Source organism: Salvelinus sp. IW2-2015, unplaced genomic scaffold (genome assembly GCF_002910315.2).
Source record: "Salvelinus sp. IW2-2015 unplaced genomic scaffold, ASM291031v2 Un_scaffold4944, whole genome shotgun sequence".
NCBI classification, from domain to species: Eukaryota; Metazoa; Chordata; class Actinopteri; order Salmoniformes; family Salmonidae; genus Salvelinus; species Salvelinus sp. IW2-2015.
The window spans coordinates 15,349-28,439 of record NW_019946213.1 but is presented as its reverse complement, the minus strand read 5'-3'; the positions used below and the strand labels follow the sequence as shown (position 1 = coordinate 28,439).

Genomic DNA, 13,091 nt, shown 5'->3' with positions numbered 1-13,091 from the left:
CACACACACACACTAAATAACACCACACACACTAAGAACAACACACACACACACACGTAATAACAACAACACACACTAAACAGTAACAATCACACAGTAAATTAACACACACACAGTACAAACCAATACACACCACACACACATAAATTACACACACACACACAGTAACACCCACACTAACCAACCTATACAACACACCACGCAGAGGGAGTATGCTCGGAGGCAGGCGTATCCGTGAAACCATCTCCCAGAGTGATGCTCCGCAGCAGCTGCCCCGTCGTCCGTTCCTGACACACACACACAGTTAACGGGAAGATTCTCATTCAACTGTAAACAGGTTTGAGAAGCATTTAGCAGATGCTCTTATCCAGAGAAGACTTACAGTCAGTGCATTCCACTAAGATAGGTGAGACAAGCCATATTACAGTCATTGAAGTTAAAGCGTTCCCGTAAAGCAGCTGTCTACAAAACCAGTGCGTTTGAAAACCTTTCAATTAGAGCATCCTGGTGCGGGGGACCTAAAGGGGTGTTTTTGCTCTAGAACTACACCACTTATTAAAATAACTTCAAGGCTGCCCCCCGTTTAGGTCCCCGGCACCAGGAAGCACTGAATTATCTACGTTCTCTTGCTCACCACAGAACAACATGTCCGCCGTGGGTTGACCAATCAGAGCGTCAGTCTGTCCTCCACCGCCGCCACGGTCCGCACGGCTCAGTAGGAACAGACCAAAGACAGGCAGGCCTGCAGCCTGAGAGAGGTCAGAGAGACAGAACACAGACATAGAGTTCACACACACAGCATTAACCATGCCAGACGAGAGAGAAGACCTGGTCACCCGTGGTTACCTGCCATCCTGTGTGAGTGTGTAGACCTGCAGCGGGGTTGTGGCTACAGCGTAGGAGGAGCTAACGAGCCTTCGTTTGGACATGCCCAACACCATCTGGACTCCCCTCACACAGCACCGCCTGGGACAGACTGGAGCAGCACAGTACCTACACACACAGAGGATACATGTGCACAGACACAATATTAATAGAAACATTTACAAACGCACGAACACAGAGACAAGCAAAGAAGAGGGAGAGAGAGGAGAAAGAAGAACAGGGAAGAAAAGAGGGATGGGGGAGTGGTAGCAGTATGTGTGTGTGTGTGTGGGGGGGGTAGTACCTGGCCTCTCTGATTCCAGCTGGCCCAGAGTCACACACAGAAGCCAGGAGCGTCCGGCACAGGAAACACTGACATCACTGACTTAAACACACACACACACACACATTAAATACACACACACATACAACGCACACTCACTGGACAGTTTATTAGGTACACCCATCTAGTATCGGTCGGGCCCCCATTGCATCCAGAACAGCCTGAATTCTTCGGGGTATTCTACAGGGAGTTGTGTTGGTCCATGCTGTGTGATGTCATCACGCAGTTTCTGCTGATTGGACCGGCGGTAATTCATGCTACCAACAGCCTGTTACATCTCATCCCACAGATGCTCTATAGGGTTGAGGTCTGGGACTGACCAGGCCACTCAAGTAAACTGAACTCGTGTCAATGTTCCAGGCGACGTTTTTCCACTCCTCTTGTCCAGTGTTGGTGATGGCGTGCCCACTGGAGCCTCTTCTTCTTGTTTTTAGCTGATAGGAGTGGAACCCAGTGTGGTCGTCTGCTGCAATAGCCAATCAATGACAAGGATCCACGAGTTGTGTGTTTGAGATGCCGTCCTGCGCCCGTTATTTATCTGTTTGTGACTCGCCTGTTAGCTTGCACGATTCTTTGTCACTCTCCTACTCATTCAAGGGTTTTTCTTTATTTGTACATTTTTCTACATTGTAGATAATTAGTGAAGACATCAAAACTATGAAATAACACATATGGAATCATGTAGTAACCAAAAAAAGGGTAAAGAAATCAAAAGAGAGAATGCTAAGAGTTGCAAAGCTGCCATCAAGGCAAAGGGTTGATACTTTGAAGAATCTCAGAATCTCTTTTTATTATTATTTTAACACTTTTTTGGTTACTAGATGATTCCATGTGTTATGCCGTAGTTTTTGATGTCTTCACTAAAAAAAGAAAAACTCTTGAATGAGTAGGAGTCCAAACCTTTGACTGGTACACACACACACCACAGTATTTAACACAGTTTGTTACATACACTCATTAAACACAGAAACAGCCATAAACAATATAAAACTCAGTTGTTAACACCACCACATTAAGCACACAACACATAGTTACTTCTATGAAGGTCCAGGTGTGCAGTCGTCTCCAGTGTGGGGGGTTGGTCTGACCCCAAACACACACCTCCCACTCTCTGCCACCGCTAACAACACCTTACTGACAGCCACGACACACAAGCACACATCCACCAGGCTGCCTCCTGCAGGGGCCTAGACACACACACACACACACACCCACCAAAACCACATTATATTACACACCACAGACATTCTCTGAAGTGAGTTGTGACATGGATGTTGAAATACACAAACAATGGCTTGACATCACAGTATTGACCTTCAGTGTGTGAGAGAGCTTTAAGACCCTCCTCTGTCATCCCATCCCCCTCTTTCTCCTCTTTCTTCCTCCACGCTCTCTCCTCCTCTCCCTCTCCTCTCTCCTCGGTGGCCTTCTGGTTGAGTGGAGAGAGGGAGCTGGCTGAAGAAGAAGCTGGGTAGGGGCGATGGAGAGGGTGTATTTGGGTTGGAGGGAGAGACTGAGCAGTAGTAGAGGAGTGGGAGGGAGCAAAAGTTGGGCAGGGAATCAACCAGGCTGGGGTGGCAGGAAGCGAGGGAGGGAGGGGAGGAGGAGAGAGGGATGGCTGGAGAGGGGCAGGGAGAGAGGGAGGGAGGAGAGAGGGCTTGGGTGGAGGGACTAGAGGGGAAGGGGGTCAGGGTGGGGGCAGGGAGAGCAGGAGGGGGGCAGAGGGGGGGCAGAGAGGGCAGGAGAGGGGCAGAGAGGAGGGGCAGGTGAGGACAGGAGAGGATGTGAGTCACCGCCTCTAAAGAAGGTAATGGGGGGGTTGTCAGGGAGGGAGAGGGGTATGTTGGGTTAAGGGTCAAGGGGTTAGGGGTCATCCCTAAGGAAGGTAAGGGGGGACTGGAGGAGAGGGGAAGAGAGGTGTTGTCCGTGAGGGTGTGGCTGGTTAGGGAGGGCTAAGGAGGAGCAGGGAGGGCTGGGGGGACAGCACACTCTGCATCGGTCTCCTTGTCGGAGGGAAGGGCACTCAGTAGTGCACAGAGACATTGGTTAAGGCACTCGACAGAGAACTCCGATAGGGCACGGAGAAAAGCACTTAGTCTTTGTGTGGAAGGAGGACACTCGGGAGGGCACTCGGTCTCTGTTTCAGTTTGAAGGGAAGGGCACTCAGTAGTGAGTCGGCCTGTCTGCTGTTCTACTGAAGGAAAGTCTATAGACTGGCCTACTAAAACGGTAAGCTGATGGCCTATAAGCTGGTCCTACAGGTTGGTCTGTAGACTGATGGCCTAGTAGGCTGGTCTACTAGGGTTGTTGTAGACTGTGATGGCCATATGCTGGTCACGGTTGGTCTGTAGACTGGATGGCCTATAGGCTGTCTGTAGGACTGAGATGGCTATAGGCTGGTCTACAGGGTGTCTGTAGACTGATGGCCTATAGGCTGGTCTACAGGTGGTCTGTAGACTGATTGGACATAGGCTGGTCTACAGGTGGTCTGTAGACTGATGGCCAGTAGGCTGGTCTACAAGGTGGTCTGTAGACTGATGGCCAGTAGGCTGGTCTACAAGGTGGTCTGTAGACTGATGGCCAGTAGGCTGGTCTACAAGGTGGTCTGTAAACTGGCAAATGAATGGTGTACTCCGAATGGAGGTCTGTAGAATGGTCTAGTGCGTCTGTAGATTGCCATTGCTCTGGCCTATAGGGTGTGTCTATAAGATGCTGGCCTATAGGGTGTCTTATAAGATGCTGGCCTATAGATATGTCTATAGACTGTTCTACCGAGGTGACGCAGTCTGTTGACAGGAGGGGTGAGGCTGAGAGGGAGGGGCTCAGGCGTAGGCGCTTTAGATTTCTGACCGCCTGTGTGCCGTGGAGACCGTGGACCGAGCCTCTGCTGGGCGACGACGCAGTTGTAAGGTGAGAAGGGTTCCAGTTCTGGGACGGCAACGGCAGACGAGGCCGAAGCTTCTGGAGCTTTAGCTGTGCGAACTGGTCGTCGGGAGATGAAATCCCGGAGGTCAAAGGTTGAGATGACGCGGCCCAGACTCCCAGGGTGCACTGCTGGTCCTCCAGGGAGGAGGGAGGAGGGCAGGAGGAGAACCACACACTCTCTCCAACACAAAACCACACAACACCACACACAACACACACACACACACACACACACACACAACACACACACACAACACGATGTGAAAGGATGAAAAGTTAGTTGATAATGAAAGTCACAGTGAAACGTAACAGCCTCAGATACACCACACGGCTCAGTCCCACCTTTGCTCTGCTTTGATGTGTGAATGAGGGGAGGACACAGCTCCTCTGAAGATGGGATAAAGCTGTTCCTCCACACCTCCAGAAAGAGCCAGCGCCTCCGGACATTTCACCCCCAGGGAGAGGCTGTGAGGCTGGGCTAATAGCGGCCGGGGTCTGGGTGTTGTCTGGGCCTGGTGCTGGAGGATCCGAGTCCAAACTTAAGAGAGCGGCCCAGTCTCGGCCTCCTTCCTCTCCTCCTCCGGCCTCTGATAGGCCGAACACTGCAGGCTCTGGAAGGTAAACGCTCACTCTGATTGGCCCCGACTCAGCGGTAAGCATCTGATTGGCTGATGGCTCCTCGACCGTGTGTGCGATTGGTCGGTGAGTTTGAGGTCAGTTGTCGGGCACTGGCGGTGATTGGAGGGTTGTGCTTAGTGAGTCGGAGTGTGAAGTTGAAGAGTGAGTGTGTGTCAGACATCTGGCCCCGCTCCTTCTGTGGCGCCCCCTGTTGAGTTGGTTCAGCAATGACGCCTGCAGGTCTCTGAAAGTAGCATTAACAAAAAAACACCTTACATTAGATTGTGTGAACCACAGACGAGACGGAGCAGGCTCACATTCAAATTACTGACACGGCGATTTGTTGATGGAAAACGCTAAATGATGGAATTTCACGAGGACGAATGGTTATGCTCCCTCCAATAGAGTTCCAGACACTTAAAGAATCTTTACCAAGGCCATTTGAAGCTGTCTGGTGGCCACAAAGCTTTATGTTGGCGTTTCCTTGAATTTACCTATAATACAGTGCATCATCAAGTATTCAGACCCCTTGACTTTATTCACACAGCTTTTGTTACGTTACAGAGTTGAAACGGTATGAACATTTCATATCACGATTACAGTGACCAAAATGATCACAGTTATCAATATGTCATGTTATCGATAATTTATGTCTGTATTTGTTATTGTATTGTCAGTATTATCGCGTTATCATTTATGGCGGTGTTGTTAAGATGTGCCGAAATGTTCAAAAATAACTGATACACTGAATTCATTTCAACAAGTTTTATACTTGAAAAAACCAACAAATACAATTAGCAGCACTATGCACTTTTTAAAATAATATCATTAACATTAAATGATGCGCATGCACTAAGTTTCCTAAGGTTGTTTCATATAACAAACCTGCACTAGTAAGCAAATCATTGTCCATATAAAAGATAAACAAGTAAAGCAATGTGCATGTAAGAAACAATACTAACCATATGTAAACAAATCAATGTGCAGTGATGACATGCTGGAAAATTACACAATATATGTAAAAAAATCAAATTAAACAAACCACTGACTGTATGGTCCGTTCTCTCCTTCAAAGAAACAAGGTGCTGCTGGCTCTAACATCCTGTATGTATGTTCTCTCCTACATAAAGAAACAAGGTGCTGCTGGTCTAACATCCTGTATGGTATGTTCTCTCCGTTCATAAAGAACAAGGTGCTGCTGGTCTAACATCCTGTATGTTGTTCTCTCCTCATAAAAGAAACAAGGTGCTGCTGGTCAAATCCTGTATGTATGTTCTCTCCTTCATAAAGAAACAAGGTGCTGCTGGTCTACATCCTGTATGATGTTCTCTCTACATTAAAGAAACAAGGTGCTGCTGGCTAACATCCTGTATGTTGTTCTCTCCTTCATAAAGAAACAAGGTGCTGCTGGCTAACATCCTGTATGTCTGTTCTCTCCTTATAAAAAACAAGGTGCTGCTGTCTAACATCCTGTATGTATGTCTCTCTTCATAAAGAAACAAGGTGCTGCTGCTAACATCCTGTATGTATGTTCTCTCCTTCATAAAGAAACAAGGTGCTGCTGGTCTAACATCCTGTATGTCGTTCTCTCCTTCATAAAGAAACAAGGTGCTGCTGGTCTAACATCCTGTATGTTTGTTCTCTCCTTCATAAAGAAACAAGGTGCTGCTGGCTAACATCCTGTATGTTGTTCTCTCCTTCATAAAGAAACAAGGTGCTGCTGGTCTAACATCCTGTATGGATGTTCCTCCTTCATAAAGAAACAAGGTGCTGCTGGTCTAACATCCTGTATGTATGTTCTCTCCTTCATAAAGAAAACAAGGTGCTGCTGGCCTAACATCCTGTATGTATGTCTCTCTTTCATAAAGAAACAAGGTGCTGCTGGTCTAACATCCTGTATGTATGTTCTCTCCTTCATAAAGAAACAAGGTGCTGCTGGTCAACATTCTGTATGTATGTTCTCTCCTTCATAAAGAACAAGGTGCTGCTGGCTCTAACATCCTGTATGTTATGTTCTCTCCTTCATAAAGAAACAAGGTGCTGCTGTCTAACATCCTGTATGTTGTTCTCCTTCATAAAGAAACAAAGGTGCTGCTGGTCTAAACATCCTGTATTGTCTGTTCTCTCCTTCATAAAGAAAACAAGGTGCTGCTGGTCTAACATCCTGCTATGTATGTGTTCTCTCCTTCATAAAGAAACAAGGTGCTGCTGGCCTAACATCCTGTATGTCTGTTCTCTCCTTCATAAGAGAACAAGGTGCTGCTGGTCTAACATCCTGTATGTATGTTCTCTCCTTCATAAAGAAACCAAGGTGCTGTGGTCTAACATCCTGTATGTATGTTTCTCTCCTTCATAAAGAAACAAGGTGCTGCTGGTCTAACATCCTGTTATGTATGTTCTCTCCTTCATAAAGAAACAAGGTGCTGCTGGTCTAACATCCTGTATGTCGTTCTCTCCTTCTAAAGAAACAAGGTGCTGCTGGTCTAACATCCTGTATGTATGTTCTCTCCTTCATAAAGAAACAAGGTGCTGCTGGCCTAACATCCTGTATGTCTCGTTCTTCCTTCATAAAGAAACAAGGTGCTGCTGGTCTAACATCCTGTATGTATTTCTCTCCTTCATAAAGAAACAAGGTGCTGCTGGTCTAACATCCTGTATGTATGTTCTCTCCTTCATAAAGAAACAAGGTGCTGCTGGCTAACATCCTGTATGTCTGTCTTCTCCTTCATAAAGAAACAAGTGCTGCTGGCCCTAACATCCTGTATGTATGTTCTCTCCTTCATAAAGAAAACAAGGTCTGCTGATCTCAGGTCGGTACTCCCTGTATATAGCTCACAGGGCTGTCTGGTACTCCTGTATATAGATCACAGTGACTGGTTACGGTTCTCCCTCTATATAGATGCACAGTATCTGGCTGTGTCTCTATAAATGCCAGTGATCTGTACTGTCTCCCTCGTATATAGATCAAGGTCTGGTCTCCCTGTATATACTGCACAGTGTTGGTCTGGTACTCCCTGTCATATAGGATGCACAGTGATCTGTACTGGTCTCCCTCTATATAGACACAGTGATCTGGTCTGACTGCTCTATAATCACAGTGATCTGGTCTCCCTGTATATAGGATGTCACAGTGATCTTGGTACTGGTAACTCCTGTATATAGCTGCACTGTATGATCTGGTCCTGTACTCCCTTGTATAATATGCACAGTGTCTGTACTGGTACCCCTATAATAGCTGCACAGTGATCTGGTACTGGTACTCCCTGTCATATAGATGCACAGTGTCTGGTTACTCCCCTGTATATAGCTGCACAGTGATCGGCCTGTCGTACTCCCTGTATATAGATCAAGTGTCTGTACTCCTTAGTATACTGCACGTGTATGTACTGTTCTTCCTGTATATAGATGCACAGTGTCTGGTCACTGGTACTCCCTGTATATAGATCACAGGATCTGCTCCTATATACTGCAAGTGTCTCGGTACTGGTACTCCCTGTATATAGATGCACAGTGATCTTGGTCCCCTGTTATATAGCTGCACATGGATTGGTCTGGTACTCCCTGTATATAGATGCACAGTGATCTGGTACTGGTACTCCCCTGTATATAGATCACAGTGATCTGGTACTGGTACTCCTCTATATAGATGCACAGTGATCTGTACTTCCCTGTATATAGATGCACAGTGATCTGGTCCTGTACTCCCTGTTATAAGATGCAAGTGATCTGGTCCTGTCTCCCTGTATATAGTGCACAGTGATCTGTACTGGTACTCCCTATATAGAATGCACAGTGATTCTTGGTACTGGTACTCCCTGTATATAGATGCACTAGGTGATCTGGTAGTACTCCCTGTATATAGCTGCACGTGATCTGGTTACTGGTACTCCCTGTATATAGATGCACAGTGATCTGGTACTCCCTGTATAAGTGCACAGTGATATGTTACTGGTACTCTCCTGTATTATTAGATGCACAGTGTCCTGGTACTGGTACTCCCTTTATATAGATGCACAGTGATCTGGTACTCCCTTGGTATATAGTGCCACGTGATCTGGTTACTGGTACTCCTGTATATAGATGCACAGGTGATCCTGGTACTGGTACATCCCTGTATATAAATGCACAGTGATCTGGTCTGGTACTTCCCTGTAATATAGATGCACAGTGATCTGGTACTGGTACTCCCTGTATATAGCTGCACAGTGATCTTTACTGTACTCCCTGTAATATAGTGCACAGTGATCTGGTACCTGGTACTCCCTGTATATAGTGCACCAGTGATCTGGTACTGGTACTCCCTGTTTATATAGATGCACAGTGATCTGGTACTGGTATCCGAGGTATATAGATGCACAGTGATTGGTACTGGTACTCCCTGTATTAGATGCACAGTGATCTGGTACTGGTACTCCCTGTATATAGATGCACAGTGATCTGGTACTGCGTACTCCCTGTATATAGCTGCACAGTGATCTGTACTGGACATCCCTGTATAGTAGCGCAGTGGTGATCTGGTCTGTATCCCTGTATATAGTGCACAGGTGATCTGGTCCTGTACTCCCTAGTATATAGATGCAGTGATCTAGGCACTCCCCATATATCTGACACAGTGGATCTTCGGTACCTCCTGTATATAGATGCACAGTGATTGCGTCTCGGTACTCCCTGTATATAGCATGCAGTGATCTGGTCCTGTACTCCCTGTATATAGATGCACAGTGATCTGGCCACTCCCTGTATATAGACTGCACAGTGATCTGGTACTCCCTGTATATAGATGCAGTGATCTGTCTTGTACTCCGGGTATATAGCTTAATTCTTCTGTATTTTTATTTCCTTGTGTTACTATTTGTATTTTTTCTTATCTTATTATTTAACAGTGCCATCATGGGAAGGGCTTCAAACTTTTAGATTATTGGTCTAAAAGGAGCTAAAACAGCAATTTCATTCATTTGATCATCATGAAATGGTTTGTGATACAAATGTAAAAAGCAAATCAAACATCCTTCCTCCCAAATAAATCTATTCGTCCCACCCTGGCGTGGAATCACCCAAGCAACCTGTGGATCTGARACGAAGGCATGCTTCGCCGTCTTGTGGTTCTGAAGTAGTACTCCACAATAGAATAGAGTACAATACAATACAATCAAGTATAACAACAACAGATATTAAAGGCGACCACTAACCTGTGGCTCTGTGAAGAGGCCATGCGTCTCGTGGTTCTGATGTAGTATTCTACAGGGAACGGCAGACCTTCCACCAGAGTGCACGAGTCCAGGACCCCCCCAGTGTTACACAACCCAACAGACCCTAAAACAGAGACTCCCACAGCTCCTGAATCAYCACCYTCTTCTCTCTCATGCTCTCCATCTCTCCTCAGGTTCACCCCTTCCTTCTCCAYCTCCTTCTGTCCAYATSTCCTCTGTTCTTCTCTCTCCTCTCCATCTCTCTGTTTCAGTGCCTCTTTATYTGGAGTTTCCCTCTCATTCTCCTCCCTCTCGCCCTCCTTCTCTTCCTCCATATTTCTCTTCTCTCCATCCTCTTCTTTATCTGTCCGTGCGTCCAGCTCCAGCCCATCCTCGCTGGTCTCCGTGTCGTACATCCCCCCTGCCCCCTCGCCGCCCTGGACCCTCCCCGTCCGCTCCCAGCGCAACCGGCTTCTCCGTGACCTCAGCCGGAGGGAGTGGCTTCGTCTGTGAGGGTTAAGGTCAGGTGTCCGAGGGCAAGAGTCATCGACGGGGAGGAGGAAGCGGATGGACGGACTCCTCCGCCTGGGGTTCTCAGATTCCACTGGACACGATGCCGCCACAGTCGAGTCTGCACACATACACACACACTACAACGTCATTTCCAATACACATTACAACCTGGATATAACCTGAACACACACACTACAACGTCATTTCCAATACACATTACAACCTGGATATAACCTGAACACACACACTACGTAATTTCCAACACACATTACAACCTGGATATAACCTGAACACACACACTACGTAATTTCCAACACACATTACAACCTGAACACACACACTACAACCTTAATAATATAATAGCGTTAAGCTCAAATATGCTAACGTCACAAAACTTTTTACAGCACTTAGTTTCTAATACGGGCAGACTGCCCTCCAGCGGGGCCTGGTGGTGTGGCCGAACCTGGGGCTGTCCTAGCAGGGCTACCAAGGGAGAGGGAGGGTAGAGCTGGKTTGGGAAAGGTGCTGGCTGAGACTGCGTCTGTCTGGTCCTGGAGGTTCTGCTCAGAGATCCGACTCCTCACATGCTTCCGCACGGCATCTGAACGCTCAGCTCGCTGTGTGTGTGTGTGTGTGTGTATAGGGGGATAATGTACATCAATGTTGTCAAACATGTGCAGTACCACACAACGCAGATATCAGTCATGATTGTGGCGCTTACTACACACACTACTAACACACCAGTGCATACACCCTCACCACACACGCACACCTGCTACGCCTTTACACACCATATCTCTCACCTGTAATCTCTGAACTGTCCTGGAGTACTCCCTCTGTAGCAGGGCCAGTTTCCGCCTCAACTGGGGAGGGACACACACACATTTATCATGTTACTTGAGAAGGAAGGTAGGCCTAGGTACATGACATTTTTAGACCGCTTACACAGGCCCTACTATATGTAAACAATACACCTACCTCCTCCTTGTCATCGCAATGGAGCACGCGCTCCAAATTATCCCCCATTCTAGTCACGCGATCCTAACGGTCACCTTTGACAGTTAGCTAACACAAGAGGTTTTCAAAAAAAAAACTATAGATTTAGCAAGTGAACAAGAATCATACTACAAACTAGCTAGTTAGCTAACTGTGTTAGCTGACAACCTACTGCAACGTTAACTACCTCACATTTTCAGAATAGTAGCTAATTATTTGATAAACATACCATTCAAAGACATTTGTTTCTGTATTTATCGGCGTCAATATGCTAGCTAGTCACGTTTTTTTGGGGGGGCCAGGAAGGATTCCAATTCAGTCGCTGTTTTTTCTGGTTCAATCAATGAACAAAGCAGACCAGACCCAGCTGCTATCGCATTGGTGTCTATGGATCGCCACCCTGTTAAGCAGACCGTAAATTGATACTTTTTTTAAAACGGCCTTAGTGACTCTATTTATTTATCCACCATTTTTGTCCAAACTCTCCCGCGACTTCACGGTCCAGACAAGACCAATGGATAACCGAAAATGCAACAGCCGGGTGACTGCTTCTCAGAAGGAAGGCTGGCGAGGGTGGAGTATATCTTCTTCTTCTTTGGTATCATGGCGTTCACACATTTTGTTTGTGCATGCCGCCACCTACTGTGCGATAGTGTGTGTTCAATCACGTTACATTTGTGAACAACAAAAGAGGGAGAAAAAAATGGCCCACCAACCAACCCGACACCTGGTATACCACAGAGGAGGCTGGTGGAGGAGCTATAGGAGGATGGGCTCATTGTAATGGCTGGAATGGAATAAATGGACGTTATCAAACATTAGAACCACAGCTTGTTTGAATACTACACAATGAGTACATACTATTAGAGTTATTTTAGTATACTGTAAACGAACGGTATCCTTTTCAGTTGAGAGTACTAGCACTTCGCCTGTCTACCGGAAGTTGATGCTGTTGCTATGCAACTTCTTGCTAGCATAACTAATAACTAGCTGACATTTTACGATTTTGGGTGTGTTTTGTAAATTCAATCTGGATGCCAGAGTGCGCTCTGGGCCTTTTCGTAAATCAGGGAGTACAGGTTGATCCGCGAGTTCTGACCTCACAATGGCAGTCAAGCACCCAAGCTGACTGGCTAGTAGCTAGTTTCCAAACACAAAGATGAGAACACCTACTCTTGACCATTTTACTTACCCTAGCAGAGCTGGTTAGGCTGTTTTCATGTTATCCAGAGCGTTGGTGAATGTAACTGTGCTGCTGGCAACAATTTAATTACGCTTTTTTTTTTGCCTACTTTTACTAACACCGGCCATATATTCAATAGGTTCACTCAAACGAGAGTGCTCTGAAATCAGAGTAGATAGCCAGAATTATGTATTCCATGTATTAGTAGCCAACTAACTTTAGGTAACTAGCTAACATACCGGTACATACTGATGTAATGCTATGTGGTTCGTAAGGATAGCGTAGCTAACAAATTGTCAGCCAACATAACGTGTAACTTATTTGACAAGTCATTACTTTATTACATTTCTCAACATTTTCTTAACATTTGTCATAATTGGTTAAAGCAATTAATTTGTATCCGCTCTCATCGGACTTCGGGTGCATATTTTATTTTATTTTATTCAAAATCTAAAAACAT

The 13,091-nt window shown here is 46.2% G+C and overlaps 1 protein-coding gene and 1 long non-coding RNA gene across 3 annotated transcripts; both read right to left on the bottom strand.

The window, feature by feature from the left end:
• Positions 1–1,167: 1,167 nt before the first annotated feature.
• On the bottom strand, positions 1,168–3,878 carry LOC139026505 (uncharacterized). Of its 2 annotated transcripts, XR_011478318.1 has the most exons (4): positions 3,589–3,878; positions 2,522–3,481; positions 2,243–2,394; positions 1,168–1,249 (listed from the first exon to the last, which is right to left on the bottom strand). It is a non-coding gene; the product is annotated as an uncharacterized lncRNA (long non-coding RNA). The 2 variants fall into 2 exon arrangements; XR_011478317.1 differs by lacking the exon at positions 3,589–3,878 and having other exon boundaries at positions 2,522–3,495.
• A 602-nt stretch (positions 3,879–4,480) lies between these two features.
• LOC112077823 (MAP7 domain-containing protein 1-like) lies at positions 4,481–12,045 on the bottom strand. The gene is made up of 6 exons (XM_024144256.2): positions 11,678–12,045; positions 11,431–11,517; positions 11,256–11,315; positions 10,916–11,069; positions 9,940–10,570; positions 4,481–4,994 (listed from the first exon to the last, which is right to left on the bottom strand). Exons 2-6 carry the CDS (start codon positions 11,476–11,478, stop codon positions 4,847–4,849), a joined length of 1,041 nt encoding a protein of 346 aa, XP_024000024.1. The 5' UTR covers positions 11,479–11,517; positions 11,678–12,045; the 3' UTR covers positions 4,481–4,846.
• Positions 12,046–13,091: the final 1,046 nt, after the last annotated feature.